At 33.0% G+C, this 19,016-nt stretch overlaps 1 protein-coding gene across 1 annotated transcript in view; it reads left to right on the plus strand.

Moving 5' to 3' along the window:
* VPS54 (VPS54 subunit of GARP complex) overlaps nt 1-19,016 on the plus strand; it is an 87,023-nt gene that overhangs the window by 37,957 nt on the left and 30,050 nt on the right. The window contains exons 8-11 of the mRNA XM_081264647.1: nt 5,708-5,834; nt 6,930-7,037; nt 9,335-9,390; nt 11,555-11,651. Of these exons, the coding sequence (XP_081120773.1) occupies nt 5,708-5,834; nt 6,930-7,037; nt 9,335-9,390; nt 11,555-11,651 (388 nt within the window). The remainder of the gene's footprint in view (nt 1-5,707; nt 5,835-6,929; nt 7,038-9,334; nt 9,391-11,554; nt 11,652-19,016) is intronic.

The raw sequence follows: 19,016 nt of genomic DNA on the forward strand, positions 1-19,016 counted from the left end.
ATATATTTTTGAAAAAAGGAGTTTTAAGAAACAAATCATTTACATTTTCAGATAGCTGGTCAATGTTCACATTTCCCTGTTTGTCTCAAAATTCTAGTTAACAGTTTGTTGGAATCAAGGATCCAAATAATATCTATATAGCGTGATTGAGATGTCTCAAGTGTTTTTTGATGTATAGTTCTCCATTCTTATTTTCTCCCCTTAAAAATATTGAAGAAATTGGGTTATTTGTCTTACACACAGTCTGGATTTTGCCAACTATGTCCCTATATTGCATGTGTTCTTCCACTTGTTTTCTATATTCAGAAGTTATATTTAAGGGCTTGATTAGATTTCAGTTTTATTTTCTGGCAGGAGTACCTAATATGGAGTGGTAGGTATTAAAATCAAAAAGCATATATCTGGTTTTATTTCATTTTATAATTACAAGCCATGTGATGAGTATTGCCTAGATTTATCATTCATTGTGTTATTCTAAATTCTGTACTATGTTCTTCATTATTAACTGAAATATTCCTTGAAAGTGATTTTCCCCCACAACAATTACAGTTGACCCTTGAACAATATGTGTTTATAAATTGTATGGGGCTACCATCATGTAGGTTTTTTTGTTTTTGTTTTTCTTTTGTTTTTTAGATTTATGACAATTGGAGAAAACTTAATGGACTGTGTTAGCCTAGAAGTACCAAAAAAAAAAAAAAAAAGAAAGAAAGAAAAGAAACTTAAGAAATGCTAAGTGTGTGGTGAATGTGTTAAATATACGAGAAAACAGTCTTTTATCATTTACTACCATAAGTATATACAATTCTATCATAAGAACTTAAAATATCAAAATTTATGGACATGAACATACTACATGGCATCATGAACAGTTGAGAGAAATATAAACAAATGTAAAGATGCAGAATTTAATTCTAAGTGTATAAAATTAATTGTAGTGATTCTCTACTGTAATAACTTTGTAGCCAACTCCTATTGCTATTGTGGTGAGCTCAAGTATTGCCATTATCCATTTAAAACACTGTAACTATAATCATTGCCATGTCTCCAGTCTTGTCTCTAGTAAATTGCTTATCAAGTAATCTCTCAGTGTGGTTCTTATGTATTTTTCACTGTATGTAATATATTACAACGTAGAAAATACATGTTAATAGACAGTTTATGTTATTGGTAAGACTTCTGGCTATCAGTAGTTAATTTTTAGGAAGTCAAAAGTTACAGATTTTTGGCCAGATGTCGTGGGTGGTACATGCCATAATCTAAGTAGCTCACAAGGTTGAAGCAGGAGGATCATAAGTTTTCAGGCCAGCTTCAGCAACTTTGCAGGATCCTAAGCAACTTAATGAGACCCTTTCTTAAAATGGAAAATAAAAAGGGCTGAGAATGTGGTACAGTGGTAGAAAGCCCCTGAGTGTCATCCCCAGTATACTCCCCACTGCCCCCCCAAAAGTTAGCGGTTTTTAATTTTTTTTTTTTGGTGTGTGTGTGTGTGTGTGTGTGTGTGTGTGTGTGTGTATGTGTATGTGTTTTAAGCAAGCCACCCCCTTCCCCCTGTATTTGTTGCATTGGGAGGAGCTGGCCATCTGCTCAGGAAGATTGGTCCCTCAGCTTTTAAATTTATTTATTTATTTATTTTTGTGTGGTGCTGAGAATCAAACCCAGTGCCTCACACATTCTAGGTCAGCGCTGTAGCACTGAGCTGCAACCCCAGCCCAAGGTTTTTGAATTTTTTTGCTTGTGGTTGGGGATGACATCCAAACCCCTAAGTTGTTCAACCGTTCACTATATTTGGTTATCCTGATTTATCTATTTGCAGTTGGTGAAATAATGAATTGGAAATCTAGCATTATCCAAAGGTGACTGATGAATCTTTAAAAATTATGATAAATATATGGGATTTATATGCATTGAAGCATTTAAATTTTCTGTTTTTATTTTTGTGGAGTCCATCTTACATTGTCCTAAATTCTACACATTATTCTTGAGTCCTTTTGACATGATTCTGTGAGAAGCCTTTTGGTAGTATTTTTACTTTATGCTGTGACGGCATATTCATATTACACATTTTCTGTCACAAACTTTCTCTAGCTTCTCTTAAGAATCCTTAGTTTCTTTTAGAGGGAAGTAGTATTTAGAAATCCATCTGAGTACTAGAAATGATTGTTCTTGCTACTGAATTTGTCCTTATTTTAAACCTTGGTGATGGACAGACCTAGAAAATAATTTTCCATTCTTATTTTTTGAGTTATTTTATATTAACTTAATATTTTGGTGCAGGGATTAAAACCAGGGCCTAATGCTAAACACGCTATGACGACTGAGCCACACCTCCCCAACCCTTAATATATCTTTTTTAAAGGGGAAAAAAAAGAGTCCAGATATTTCCAGTTTACATTGAGGTCTGTAGGGTTTTACTTCTTCCATCTTACATAGATATCTCCTTTTGACAAGTCTGAAAATTGTAGTGCCAAATGATACCAACATAATTCCTCATTTTTTTTATCACCTAGCATACATAGAATAATCTCAGAACTAACAATTATTATAGTAGTCCCTTCTCCCCTGCTTATCTGTGGGGGATATGTTCCAATACCCTCAGTGGATGCCTGAAACCACAGATAATACTGAACCCAATATATACTATTTTTTCCACATGAGTGTGTGTATGAGAACTTTATCGTATATATGTATATAAGATAATTTATAAATTAGGCATAGTAACCAACAATAATTCGTAATAAAATAGGACAATTACCAATATACTGTAACAAAAGCTATGTGAATATAGGTTTCTTTGTCTCAGAATATCTTAATGTTATATTCACCCTTCTTGTGATGATATGAGATGATATAATGTTATGTGATAGTATGAAATAAGGTGAATGATGTAGTCTTTGGGATAGACCACATAAGAGTTAACTTGAACACAGTGCTGTGAAACTACAGTCAGTTGATAACTGGACCAGCATCTAAGGGACTAATGAGTGCTTAGCATGGATAGGCTAGACAAAGGGATGATTCATGTTCCAAAGCAGGATGGAGTAGGACAGTGTGCGGTTTCATCATGCTACTCAGAATGGTGCACAGTTTAAAAGGTATTTTAAATATCTTTAAATACCTGGAATTTTCCACTTAATATTTTTGGATCACAACAAATTTAAACTATGGAAAGCAAACCTGAGGATAAGGAGACTACTATACTGCTGTATAGGATTTTTCCTCCTTTTCCTTAAGATAATTTCCCATGTGGGATGAGTAGTTAAATTCCTGTTTTTAATTCACTTGAAGTAATTCTACTTCATTTGAATGGATTTGCAGCCTGGTACACAGTTCATGTGTTTCATTGCCTTTGATTTTTAAAGATTTTTATAAATGTGATATTTTATAACTGTGATGGTTACATGTTCAAAGGTAAAATCTGTAAAACAAAGAATATTGAGAGAAATTTAGTTTTTATCAGGGTCCCTTGTCTCCTCCTTCCCATTCTCTTCCAAAAGTTTCTGTCTGTCTATCTATTTATTTGTTTACTCCCTAATACCAGGGAGTGAACCCAGGGGTGCTTAACATTGTAGTGCCAAACGATACCAAAATAATTCCTCATTTGTTTTATCACCTAGCATACATAGAATGATCTCAGATCTAACAATTCTGACCCACAACTGTCCTAACAACTGACCCGCATCTGAGCCTTTTTTTCCCCCCTTTTTGAGACAGGGTCTTACTAAATTGCTTAGGGTCTCACTAAGTTGCTGAGGGTGGCTTTGAACTTGCAGTCCTCCTGCCTCAGCCTCCCATGCCACTGGGATTACAGGCTTGTGCCATTGTACTTGGCTCATAAGTCTCTATGTAAAAATGTTTTAATTTATATTTGTCCATCCATTCATCAGTCTCTCCTCCCATCTTAGATAAGCATTAGCATGTTGTATATACTTCACCTTGTTATTTTTGTCTTACAATACCCCCTGAATATTATACCATTCTTTATTGCATGTGTTCTGAATGGGAGATAACACGCCATGAAGATAAAACTTGATTCTTGAAGAGTGGGAAAAAATCTTGATATGACAACTGTTTGTGCTCCTCTGAAGAGCCACAGTACACAAACAAAAACACAATATGTGTGGATATTAAAATTGCATAAGGGTGTATAATGAAAATTAGGAAACTGCTCTGTAGAGAATATAGCATTTCTCAGTTCTTTCAAAAGGGTGTACTTTTTATTTAAGAATATATAACTAGTTCCCTATTTGTCAACAATTGGGTTATTTCCATTTCTTTACAATTACCAATGGTACTAAATTGTGTTTCTTTTTTCTATTTTTGCTGGTGCATCTTAGAGATAAGATTCCAAAAAGTCCAATTCCTAGGTCAAATGGTAATTGCCTTTTAAATTTTGGTAGATATTGCCAAATTCTTCTTAAGATAATGTTTTAATTTATACTAGAGCATGCGTTCTAAATTGATTTATTGTGAGATATTGGTGCCATTTATAAGAAGCTTATCAATTTTCTAAATAGCTATAAGAAATATAATTTTCTATTTCACATGAAAACTTACCCATTATTTCACTTATTGTTTCAAAATTATCACTCACCCTACTTGCCAGAAGTTGTTTATAAAAGAATAATATCTCTACCCCCAAAATCAAATGGCTGTAATTAATTTTTAAAAAAATTGTACTACATCCTATCTTTTTCAGTAAAGATCATTGCTAAAATAAAGAACTTCTTTTTCAATTAAATGTTGCACATATATTTTTAAACAATTTTAAAAATTTATAAAGTATTAAGTAACTTTAGTATTTAAATGAAATATTTAAATGTTTTCACATTACCTCAAAAGAGCATTTCATTATTTATTTATTATGGTAAGGATTGAACCAGAGCCCTTGTACATGCTAGGCAGGTACTCTATCACTATATTTATATCCCCCGCCCAGGATAGAGCTTTAAAAATAATTACAAAATATTTTTAACTGATAAATTAAAACAAAGAATTACACTAAAAGATTTTTTTTCCCCTAGAGGGATAAATAGATTTTCCACTGGCTTATTTCACTTAAGTTTTTCAATACTTTAAGTCAAATAAGTTGTCTAAGTTTTTTTCAGCTCATTGTTTTTATGAAGCTATTAGATTGTGTGGCAAAAATCCCGTGGTATATGAAAGTACTTCTTACATTTTCAGTCATTTAATTTAATGACTTTCAGTTTAATGATCTGAGGACTGGTGTGTTATAACTCAAACTGATCATGACAGATTGAAACAGTCTACCTATTTGCTTCAGATAATTTTTATCCACCTAAAACAGGGTCTGGCACATGGTAGGCACTCAAATTTGTTGAATAAATAAATGACTATGGCACTACCACCATTGATGTTTAGCAAATGGTTAGTGAAGAAAGGAGTAAGAATATCTGAACATTTTATCTGTGAAAAGCAGTCATAAGATTTACCAAGTAACCAAGTTTTCTAGAACACATTCAACTGTTCAGAGGTTAAAGATAAAAAAATAAAATTCTAAGAATTAAGTGAAATTATTGTAGTTATTTTGGCTTATTAAAGGTCTCCATTTTATTAAAGCATTGTATTATTGCACAGGTACTATCAGTTAAAATAGTTTTGCATACTAGTTCTCTTGAAATTAGGGTGAACTTATGAGTTTTAAAGTATATTTTTTATATATTGCATTTTTCTCTTCCCTTTGTAGGCATTTGGGATCACAGCTTTGTGAATTAGAAAAACTGATAGATAAAATGATGATTGCAGAATTTTCTACTTACTCTCATAGTGATTTAAATAGACCACTGGAAGATGACTGTCAAGTTTTAGAAGAGGTATGTGTTTTGAACTATAGAATGAAATCACTGTCATTGCTAAGTGTTAATTACTAACAGCCTTAGTTTAGAATACTTTCTTATTTCAGATTTTAATGAACAAGATTACCTTTAATATTAGGGACTATCGGACCTATAAAGTCCATTATTAGTACCGTTAAGTGTTCAGTATCTTGTGATATTAGAGAATGAAATTATTTTATAGCTTATACAGAAATAAGAGTTAACATGAAATCTTTGTAGCTTATAAATCAAGTTTAAAATATAGGTATAAGATGAATGAATAAATTTATAGTCCATGTGTGCATTCATTTGCTGACATTCATCTTTTGTAAAAAGTAATCATTGTATATGGTAATTTTATTGGTCACTCAAGTTCATTGAATGCCTATTGTGAACATGTTTCTTGTATATACATATATAAATGTATCATATCCTGGCTTCTCTTATCTGATACCTTCTCAATGCTAATCATTGCCAGTAACTGGTTAAAAACAATATCCAAAAGGTCTTGACTAATAACAGCCCAAGTAATTAAAGACATGTATGTGTTAGAGGTTGACTTTTCAATTAAGAGTCCACCTCTTCACTCTACTGTTCTAGAACATGAATTTAAAAACACAGGGCTTAGGCTGAGTGGGGTTGTAGCTCAGTGGTGGAGTGCTTCCCTTGCATGTGTGAGGCACTGGGTTCATTTCTCAGCACCACATATAAATAAATAAAATAAAAGTTCAAAAATATTTTAAGAAAATATTTTAAAACAACAACAACACAGGCCTCAGGAAGTACTATTGGTTATCCAGGTTTAAGAAGAATATTTCTCTTTATGGAAAGTGGGTCAAAAATACCCTTGTATTGTTTTGCTCCAAAACAGCTTCATTTGATCCCATGTGGTGGAGTGGGGTTTGTCTGTTTTATAACATTGGCTACAAAAATCTGATTATAAGATTGCTGTAGGAGGGATTTTTCAGTCTTCAAGAGGTACTACATTTCAGGATAGAGATCTGAGAATAAACAAAATTCTTGATGCTGAATATTTCTATGTCTAAATATTTCAAATTTAAAATGTGAAATTACATATTTTTCTTTTAATAGGAAAGACTAGTATCTCTTGTATTTGGACTTTTAAAACAAAGAAAACTTAATTTTTTAGAAATCTATGGTGAAGAAATGATTATCACAGCAAAGAATATCATTAAACAGGTAATTGTATATATTTCTTTAATATGTGGTCTGGAATTTTTGTGAAGTTTATGTTATCTAGTAATATATGCAGTATGCATTATAATGGTGATACTTGCTCTTTTATTTAAAAATTGAAAATATGGAAAAATATAAGAAAAAAACGGGCTTAGTAGCCAAGATTATCATTTTAAGAATGAATCTATGTGTAGATTGTTAACTGATTTTCTAAAATTGTTTGTCATAATGTGCACATGATTTTGGATATATATTTCAGTTAGAATCAACTTAAGTATTTTCTTGTACTATTATGTAAGAATTCAGAAGCATTAGTTTTAATAATTACATAAAATTTCATTACATTTATGTTGAATAATCCTTTTTAGCCTATCTTACATGTGGGATATTTAAGTTACTTTCAGTTTGGTATTGTAAATGGCACTGAAAACATCTTTGGTATAAAGTTAATTTGGTTTTCATATTTAAGACTATTTACTTGGACTGATTCTCAAAAGTAGAGTTAATGGTCACAGTGAAAAGTATATTTAAGTAGTTTGATACATAGAACTGAATTGCTAAGTAAGAAAGATTTTACAAATTCATAATCACACCGTTAGCAGACAAATATTTGTTTTCTTTTTACTCTGATCTCTAAGAAATTATAAACTAAAATACATATTTTTTAGTTTTCCTGATCTTTATTTATTTTTTGTTTTACTCAGATAAAGGATGATATAATTTAAATTGTGTTTATTAGGTTTAATCAGTCATTGTCATTTATTAGATTGAATGCATTTATATGAATATGAGGATTTTTTGGTTTGGGGTTTTTTTTGGTTTTGCTTTTTTTTTTTTTTTTCCTCCAGTGTGGTACTTGAGATTAGACCCAAAGGTGCTCTACCACTGAGCTAAATCCCCAACCCTTTTTACTTTTTGAGACAGGGTTCTGCTAAATTGCCCAGGCTAGTCTTGATCTTTGGATCTGGGATTACAGGCATGTACCACCATGCCCAGCCATATGAGAGTTTTTAATGTGTATATAAAATAAACAAACAAAATGTAGTGACTCTCTTTTTTTACTCAAACGCTGAATTTTTAAATTGGTTTAAGCACTTTGGAAAATTGTTCAGTAGCTACTTAAGTATACATATATTACAACCTATATTTCTATTCCTAGGTTTTCACCCAAAAGAAATACTTAAATAAGTTCACCAAAACACAGTGGAGAATATTCGTGGCAATGCTATTTGTAATAAAAACTGTAAACAACCCAAATTCCATCATCAGTAAAAGGAATGAATAGAATTATGGTATATTTATACAGTGGAATACTATGCAGCAATGACAATAAATAACTCAGAATTATGTAAATAAATATTACGTAATGCGAAGCCAAAAAAACCAATAGTTACTGGGCAGAGAGCAGGAACAGGGCAGCTCTGGGTACTGGCAGTTGAACAAATGTACTCCATAACTGCACTGAAAGCATAATTTGTATGAATTTTCATATACTTACAAAAATTAACTGCTATTTTAATTCCATATATTTCTCCTGAGGCTTAAGCATTTATTTATTTATTTGTTTTTATTAATTTTTTTTTTTTACAGAGAGAGAAAGAATTTTTTAATATTTATTTTTTAGTTTTCGGTGGACGCAACATCTTTATTTTATTTGTATGTGGTACTGAGGATCGAACCCAGCGCCCCGCGCATGCCAGGCGAGCGCGTTACTCCTTGAGCCAACATCCCCAGCCCGGCTTAAGCATTTATTGTTACCCTTTTTAAACTTTTTGTTATTGTTGTTGCATGTATTGCAAGAAAATGCAAACTTCCAATATGCATTTTTTTGGTGATTTTTAAAAAAATATTTATTTTTTAGTTATAGGTGGACACAATATCTCTATTTTATTTTTATGTGGTGCTGAGGATTGAACCCAGTGCCTCACGCATGCTAGGCAAACGCTCAACCTCTGAGCCACAACCCCAGCCCCTCTTTGGTGATTTTAATATTAAATGTATACATTGTTTATAAGCTTTACAGTTCTGTTTTGCTGGTGTATGATTTGGAACAGTTTTAAATAGTAGGGTATTTTAATTGTTACAGTTCAAGCATACTCTGAAATAATTATTTAATGGGCTAAGGGTCATGGCTGCAGTTTTTCTAATACCTTGAGTTGTGTATAAGAGGTACAAGAAATGTCTGTTGAAATGATTATTGTAGTCAGCGAGTCATTTTTGATGTACAGATGGAAACTGGAGTACTTGGGATTCTAAAGACAATTAATTAAATTGTGTTTGTTTTTTCTTAAATCTTGCAGTGTGTGATTAATAAGGTTTCACAAATAGAAGAAATAGACACAGATGTTGTTATGAAGTAAGTATTATATATAGGTTGGTGGTTATCAGTCAGGGAAAAGGTGACACATACTAATTAGAGTAATTTAAAGAGAATTTAGTGAAGGAATTATTAACCAAGGTATGGGGCAGGATATAAGAAAATCACAAGTTGACAGTGTAGTACTTTTAAAAGACAAAGAAAGAGCACTTACCGGAATTCAGGAGAAAGTAAGGGTTGAGGAAAAGAGTTGAGAAAAAGCTCTGTTGTGAATAAAGGAAACAGTTATTCTGAGGTCATGCTTCAGGGAGGAAACTGGAAGAGACTAAGTACAGTATAGTCTTCCCTTATCTGCAGGCAGATGCATTCCAAGATCCCTAGTGGATGCCTGAAACTACAGATAGTACTGAAGCCTCTGTATTTCTTGTTTTTTTCCATGTGCCCCATTTAATCTGTCCTTCCGTGGTTATACCCTGCTGCCTCCTTTGTGTGATTACTGTGGTGCTTTGGAGCCATTACTAAGTGAAATAAAGGTTACTTACTTAAACATAAACCCTGTGAACCAACATAGTTGATCTGATAAATGAGAGGCTACTAAGTGACTAATGGAAAGGTATCATAAATAGGATGGATAGACTGGACAAAGAGGTGATTCATGTCCTGGGTGGGAAGGATTGGGTTTGTGCAAGGTATTATATTACTTGGGATGGCACACAGTTTAAAGTTTATAATTTGTTTACTTCTGAAAATTTCCATTTACTATTTTTGGACTTCAGGTAACCAAAACTGCAGAACATATAACTGCAAATAAGGAGTGACGACTGTGTCTTTCTTCTTCTAGCCTTTCTAAGGGCTCCTCATTGGCCAAGCCCAACAGGTTGGCCTCATGGGGCAGAGAGGAGAGTGGGAGATGGATAGAAGGTAGATACAAAGTTGGGAAATTGAAGATAATAATTTCAGCTGGATAGCAAGTATTAAGTTTAAGTTATTCAGCTATGTAATTGAAACCAAACTAATCATTGGCTTGGAAGAGTTTGAGAATTTGATTTTGAATTGCCTGTCTGTAATTTTTGGTTTTTACCCTTGGAAGTTCCTGTTCTTTTATTTTGAAACTAGTGATAAGTATTTTATGACTGAACTGCTCATACATCTGCATATCTAAACTTTATTCATTCTGGCCTAAAACATGAATGATAATGTAAAGACAACTGTGAAGTTTTTCTGGCTCAAACCCACAGAATGAAGATTGTGAAATCAATTTGAGAATTAGCTGAAGCAAATATAATAAACGAATAATAGCTAGTAAATGTAAGTCATTGACACTTGAGAGCTGGTGACTTCATTTTCTTCTCCTGTAGGGAATTTTTTCAACTTTAAGTAGGGAACTTTAGTATATCTAGTATAGGCATATTTTTTGAGAATAAACTTTTGGCTTCAGGAGCATTTATTAAAAATTTAGAGTAATAAATCATTTTAGTACTATGAAAATATCTTTGTGGAATTCTGTTTTGCATTAATCTATTTCATTTTTTAAATTATTGATTGTTATCATCTATCAATAAATATAGGCTCCTACTTACATAGCATATTTTAAAAGTACCATGCATTGCTTTAACTTATTTATAAAACTATATAAGGGAGATTTTATTACTTTTCCCATGTTAAGATGAAAAAATGGGAGTATGAGGACTGATCACTTGATAGGCTCACATAGTTAATAATTAATTCCATTAAGCTGCTGAAAGTTTGAATCAAGGAAGCATGGCTCCAGAGCCCATGTTCTTAACCATCATGTTATATTACTTCTCAGATGTAGAAAAGTACTTTGTAGTTAGAAAAACAGGTCATTAAATTTGTTGAGGGAGATATTACATTTCTATTTTTATTCCAGAAGATACCCTTACTTTTTGCCAAAATTGCTTTATTTCTGTATGGTTTATTCCTTCACAAAACATGTTCACATGAATTGATATATGATAAAGTTTATATATTAGCATACTTATTTACATTAATCTTAAAGATTTTTAAACAAGTAGAAGTTGTTCTGGTAATTGATGCCTTCAACTCAAAATTCTACATTAGAGATCTAGATAAAATTGCATTTTGTTCTTGTTACTAGATAGTATTTAGATAGATTCTTCCCATTTGTAGATGTTATCCTATTAGTCCAGAGACAATCATTATTTTTCTTATTTTATTGTAGGCTTGCAGATCAGATGAGAATGTTGAATTTTCCCCAGTGGTTTGACCTGTTACAGGATATTTTTTCTAAGTTTAAAATTTTCCTACAGAGAGTTAAGGTAAGCTTACATATTAGTTTGTCCAGAATATCCCTACAATTTTTATCGTTCTTTGTGTATGTATGTATGTGTGTATGTATGTAATTGAGCTAGAATAAAATATCATTAGTTTGTTTTTGTGATTTTTCTAAAGAGGCTTGGTTTTAAATAAGAATTGAAGTGCCTCAGTATTTTGGTAATTCTTATACTTTTGAATGGTTCTATGTTAAAAAGAAATATTATAGTGCTTACTTGGTATTAAATATTAAATAATAATTTTTCCTCCTGTGATTTTTTTTTTTTTTTTAATTTTTGGTACTGGGAATCAAACCCAAGGGTTCTTTCCCACTGAGCTGCATTCCCAGCTCCTTTTATTTTTTTATGTTGAGACAGAGTCTCACAAAATTTGTCCAGGCTGGCCTGGAATTTGTAGTTCTCCTCCCTCAGCCTCCCAGGTAGCTGGGATTACAGACCTTCCACACCCGTCTCCTTTTGTACTCGTATGATGCTCAAATCCTTCTAGATTATATAGAGGTTCAATATTGTGAAACACTAAAAACTCATCCCAAACCACTAATTTTCCTAGAAGTTTGATGTTGATATAATATTGTTTTTTAAACATTGTTCATATTCAGATTATCTCACTAATGTCCATTATTATAGGTTTTTGTTTCATTTTTCTGTTCTAAGTTTCAATCAAACATCATATATTACATTTGTCTCTTTAGCTAAACCATTTAATTTTAAGCCATTTAATATAAGAACAAGAACACATGCCATAAAACTTTTTTTTTTTTTTTTAAGAAAAAATGCCACAGACTATAATACATATTGGTTAGAATCACTGTGCTAGTCAGCATTCTGGCACGGTGACAAAATACCTGAGGAAAAAACAAAGGAGTAAAGAGATGTTTTGGCTCATGGTTTCAGAGGTTTCAGTTCTTAGTTGCTTGGCCCCATTGCTGTGGGCTGATGATGAGGTAGAACATTGTGGCAGGGAGGATAAGATGGAGTATAGCTGTTCACTATTAACTCATGACTACCAAAAGCAGAAAGTGTCTGGTGGAGAAAGAGGGTAAGGACAAGATATAGTCTCTAAGGGAATGCCCCCAAGAACTTACTCTCTTCCACCATATAGTTTCCACCACCTTCCAATAGTTCACTGAGTCATGAATTCATCAGTGGGTTAATCCATTGATAAAATTAGAGCCCTCATGATCACTTCCCAAAACCCCACCTCTGAAAATTGCTACAATAGGGACTGCATTAGTTAGCTTTTCTGTCATTGTGACCAAAATACCTGACAAGAAAAACTTAAGAGAAGTAAAAGTTTATTTTGGTTCACAGTTTCAGAGGTAAAGACTATTATATTGCCCTGGGCCCAAGGTGAAGCAGCACATCCTAAGAGGGGACATTGGCAAAGGGAAGCTACTTCCATCATGGCAGCAGGAAAGCAGAAAGGGAGGTAGGGGGAAGGGGCCATAGGAAAGATGTACTCTTCCAGGGCACACCCCCCAAGAGACCTACCTCCTCCAACTATGCCCCACCCTATTACAGTCACCTCCTAATCAGTCCATTCAAATTAGGATTGAATGATCAGGTTACAGTTCTCATAATCTAATCATTTTATCTCTGAATGTTCTGGCATTAACAGGAGCTTTTGGGGAACACCTTATATGCAGTTGTAACAAGGACCAAGCCTTGAACACATGGGCCTTTTTGGGATATTCTAGATCCAGACTTTAGTAATCACTAACATATGATAGCTGTGTTTTAATAAGAATATAGTTATTAAAAATTATTGAATGCAGTTTTTAAAGGGGCCATTTGTTAAGTTTGATATTGAGTTATTAAGTGTCAGTGTTGTGTTGTATTGCTAGTTAACACCCCTAGCTTCTCATGAGTACCATATGAAATCATCTTGGGGACTTTGGTACTTCTCTACCACATGGATTTTCTTTACTGACATTGGAGCAATGCTGAATTACATGTAGAAGCTTTTCAATCAGGGTCAGTCAAGTTTTATAGAATATGCTTAATTTAAATGCTTCAGAATGGTGGGATGAAATTATAGATCTCACCACCCATTGATGATGAAAGACAGCAAGTCTGGATCTATTAATTGTTTAAGAACTAGACCATGTTTCTACTTTTTCTTAGGTTCTATGACCTTGTTACACACATCTATATTACAGATATAGAGAACTCCTAAATTACGTAGTGTAGAATTGGCAAACTTTTTTTTTCCTGTAATTTTTAAAGTAATGATTCCACTCTATACTAAAATTAAGTAGAATTATTATTTGATGTCTATACAGCATAGGAACTGTGATTTATCATAGTTATATGATTTCTTGTTTTCACATTTGAGCCACTTAAATTTGTAATTATGTAGAACATCTTTGAATATGACATGTAACCTTCAAATATGGCACTTTTTGCCTTGAAAAAAGTTTGTGATTCTATTATTATTATTATAAGGAATTATTCACAAAAAAATAATGTTAATTACATAATTATGAGCTGTTTTTCTTTTCCTTTGTGGCACTGGGAATTGAACCCAGGGGCAACTCTACCACTGTCTCCAGCCCTTTTTAAATTGTATTTTGAGACAGGGTCTCGCTAAGTTACCCAGTCTGGCCTAAAATGGGTACATTATAATATTAAATGAAAAGGCAAGATATGAGACCTACTTATATAGTGTGATTTCAGCTATGTCAAAAAATATTTTTTATCTGTTCATAAAACAGAGCTTATATTTTTGGTGGTTATATTAGGTGGTTGGATCACATGTCATTTAAAACTTTTATTCTTCTGTTTTCCATGAATTTTCTTTTAAGAGAAGCATTATTTACAATCATAAAAAGTTGTTTTGCTTTTTAATAGTGTTTATTATGTTAACAGGAATAACATAGTATTTAATTTTCTTGTTTAATTTATCAGGGTAAATAATTGCAAGCTGGGGCTATAGCTCAGTGGTAGAACACCTGCCTCGCATGTGTGAGGCACTGGGGGTTCCATCCTTAGCACCACATCAAAATAAATAAAGATTTGGTGTTCATCTACACTAAAAATATATATATATATAAAAGAAATTTGCTATCCTATGTTCTTGTGTTTATTTCTCAAAAACAAAATACATTTTTTATGTCACTTTAATATTAAAGTAAATGATATTTTCTCAAAGATGTTAAAGCAACAGAATATTTTAGTAATATTTTTGAATGGATAAACAATGAAAAGATTGGGGTTTGAAAATTTTCCTTTGACCAATTATTAATGGCTCAAGGATCTATATTGCTGTTAATTGTTTTAGTATATATTTTAAATTTTTTATTGTAAGATGAACATAACATGGAATTTATTGTTAAGTGTACAATTCTGAGGCATTGTGTTTATTCACCTTGTGCAGCCCTAACCACCATCCAGTCTCAGAACTTTTTTTTTTTTAATCATGCTTCACTTTTTTTTTTTAATATACATGGACACAACTTCTTTATTTTGTTTATTTTATGTGGTGCTGAGGATTGAACCCAGTGCCCCACATATGCCAGGCAAGTGCTCTGCCTCTGAACCCCAACCCCAACCCACAGAACTTCTTTTATCTTGCAAAAAAAAGTATTAAACAATGCCTTATTTTTCCTCTTACTCCTGGAAAACACCACTCTACTTTCTGTCTCTCTGAGTTTGATTTAAGTGGAATCATACAATATTTATCCTTTTGTGACTGGCTTATTTCATTTAGCCTAATGTCTTCAAAGTGTCATTCATATTGTAGCATGATTATAATTGCCTTCTTTTTCTAGGCTGAATGACATTTCATTATGTTTATATTATATTTAGTTTATTCATTCATCTGCCACTTGATTTACTTCTGTCTTTGGCTATTGTGAATAATGCTGTCATTGAACATAGACATAAATATCTCTTTGAGTGCCTGGTTGGAAATATACCCAGAAATGGAATTACTAGATCATACTGTAATTCTAATTTTTTGAGGGACTCTTACCGTTTTCCATAGCAACTGTACCATTTTACATTTCTGCTAATAGTGCACAGTGTTTCTAGATTCTTACTAACACTTGTTATTTTCTGGTTTGAACCATCTTAATGAGTTTGTCCTGGTATTTCACTGTGGTTTTAATTTGCATTTCTCTAATGATTAGTGATGTTGAGTATTGTTTCATTTGCTTATTGTATGGCTTCTTTGGAGAAATGCTTTGCCTGTTATTTAATTGGGTTGTTTTCTTGTTAAGCTGTAAAAGTTCTTTATATATCCTGGATTTTTAACTCCTTATTAGATACATGATTTACAAATATTTTGTCCAATTCCATGAGTTAGGTTTTCACTCTGTTGATGATATCTTTTGGTACTAGGGATTGAACCCAGAGATGCTTAACCACCTAGCCTTTTTTGTTGTTAGAGACAGAGTCTTGATGAGTTGCTTAAGGTCCTTGTAAGTTGCTGAGACTTGCTTTGAACTCACAGTCCTTCTTCTTCAGCCTCCTGAGCCTCTGGGATTAAAGGTGTGCACCACCATGCCAACTCTAAATGGCATATTTTGATGCATAAAAAGTTTTTATTTTGGTATAGAACCTTTTACTTGTATTTTCTTTTGTTGCCTGTGCATTTGGCATTATATCCAAGAAATCAATGCCAGTCCAGTGTCTTAAAGCTACCCTGTATTTTATTCTAAGAATTTTATATCATTAGGTATTATGTTTTTTATCTATTTTGAATTAAGTTTTCTTTTTTTTTTTTTTTCTCCAGTACTGGAGAACCCAGGAGTGCTTTATTACTGAACTATGTATCCCTAGTCATTTTTATTCTTTTATTTTTGAGACAAGATCTTGTTAAGTAGCTGAGGCTGGCTTCAAACTTTGTGATTCTCCTGCCTCAGCCTCCCAAGTCTCTGGGATTATAGGTATGCTCCACTGTATCCAGTTTGAACTAATATCTCTATGGGTGGTTATCCTAGAGCATTTTGTATTGTTTTTAACAAAATATCTGAACCTGAGTACTTTATAAAGAAAAGAGGTTTACTTAACTGAAGGTTCAAGAGCATGGTGTATATACTTGAATCTCACGGTGGATGGTATCACAAAGATGGGCATATATTAAAGGATTTTTAACTTGTAGTGGTTCTAGGATCAAACCCAGGGCCTATGTATGCTAGGCAAGTGCTCCCCACTGAGCCACATCTCCGGCCCTAATGGTTGAATATGTGAGGAAGAAATCATAAGGTGAGATAGAGGAAGCAAGGAGCCAGGCTCATCTTTTTATAACTATCTGCTTTTGAGGGAAGTAATACATCCCTACCAGACTCAATCCACAGATGCAAATCATTGTTAGGGTGATGATTCATTCATGAGGGTGGAGTCCTTGTGATCTAAATTTCTTCCACTAGAATCTACCTTTTTTTTTTTAAACACATTTTATTCAGATAGCTGCTGATCACACATGGTCCAAGAACACTCAAATAATGTATTGGATATAATGAAATACTAAAGATTTGTCTTCAAACATAGCCAACTCTGCCATGGTTGCCTATGATCTCTCTGATATAAAACCACATTCATACTATTCAGCACAGCTTTCTTAACTGTGAGCTATTTGAAGCTACCAGTTTGAATACTTATTCACCAATTTTTTAGGCTCTGATAGCTGTAGGGATCTCAACAGTAATTGGAGGAACCAGCTCAAGCTTGACATAATGCCACAATGTGACCTGTTGAGGCTTTGAGTAAGTCTCAGCAGTTTTTACCAGCACTGGGTCCTTCTCCACAAGGCTACAGACAAATAGGGCCAATATTCTAGGATGGAAAAAAAAAAAAAAAAGACAAGGGTTTTATAATCTTGCATTCGAATTCCCAGTTTTCCCAGCAGCATTTATTGAAAAGGCTCTCTCCTCCTCATTGAATGGTCTTGACACCCTTGTCAAAAATCATTTTACCATTTATATGAGGGCCATCTCCACTGGTTTATATGTCTGACATTATGCTAGTCTACACTGTTTTGATTACTGTAGCTTTGTAGTAAGTTTTGAAATCAGAAAGTACGACCCCTCCATGCTTTGTTCATCTTTACTATTCATTGTATTTTGAATTTTTATTAAAATCCTTGTTTGTTGTATGAACTCCATAGATTAGGCCTATTTGTATAATGAAAAAACACGAGTAGTCCTAAAATGAACTTACATTCTTTGCAAGGTTTTAGTTCCTAAATTTTCACTTTGTTGCATGGAAAATAACCTTAATCTGTCATCTTACAGACTTATGAATATAATTATCAGAATATTTAATGTATTCTATTCTCAGTTGGAAAATTGTATTTGGTTTATCTGACCTGGTTTATTTTAAAGTGAAGTTTAAATGTGAGTTTCCTAATAGTTCAGAAAGTAAATCGTGTACCTACTATTGAACCTAATGTACATTGTAAAATGTTTCTTGGAGACCAGTTTTCTGGCATCCTTAAATATGAATAGCCCTGGACTTGGAGAAAAGTAATAACCAAATCTTTATAATTGTAGATATGGTAAAAATAGTAAAGGAGAAGCCCTAATACTGATTATATGGAAAATTTACTGTTTCAATTGATATTGTTAGTTCAAAGGGAAAAGTATTCAAATGAGTTTAAGACTAAGAGAAATAAAAAAACTTAGATAACTAAAAATAGCACAAGAGAAGATGGGCTATATGCATGTTTTTTTGTCTTGGTTCTCAAGGTTAGTTTCTCTGTTGTTAAGCTTTGTCTTCGTTTTTCTTGTTGGCTCCATCAGTTCCAGGTCTGCCACATTTGCACACTACACCACATAGAACAAGAACAAATGAATGTCCTTGGCTTTAATTAATTGAACTAATTTAGGTTACATGCCCAGTCACTGTGGTCAGGAAAATGCTATGTGTGAATTAGTTGAGGTCTGGCTTTTCTTGTGTGAACTAATTGTGAGGCAAGGAGGTTGAAAGTATACTGACTGAAGGTGGAAAATGAGCTCAATTTCACTTGAATAGCATGACTGCTATACGATAGGGAGGTATAGAGAAATTGGGCAAGAAAGATCTTGTCCCTCATCACTGTCTTGTTATTATTTAAAAAATTAAAAATAAAAAAATAAAAAACTAAGAAAGAAAGTCAGCAAGACAGAAGAACGAAAATGAAAGGCAAAACAAAGATTGGAGAAATCTGTGCATGAAAAATTGAACAGTAATGGGAATTATAAGCAGCAGTGGTGGACTATAACAAACAGCAGGTTTGTGACAGCAAAGAAGTTAATGATAATTAAAGAGGGGGAAAGGCAGTGTTATTAGACAATTTGATACTAAGATTCTTGAAAGCTATATCTGCTATATACTGTATCATTTTGTATCACTTCACAGTGCTTTCCT

This window comes from Spermophilus citellus (assembly GCF_964194105.1).
Source record: "Spermophilus citellus genome assembly, chromosome: 13".
NCBI lineage: Eukaryota > Metazoa > Chordata > Mammalia > Rodentia > Sciuridae > Spermophilus > Spermophilus citellus.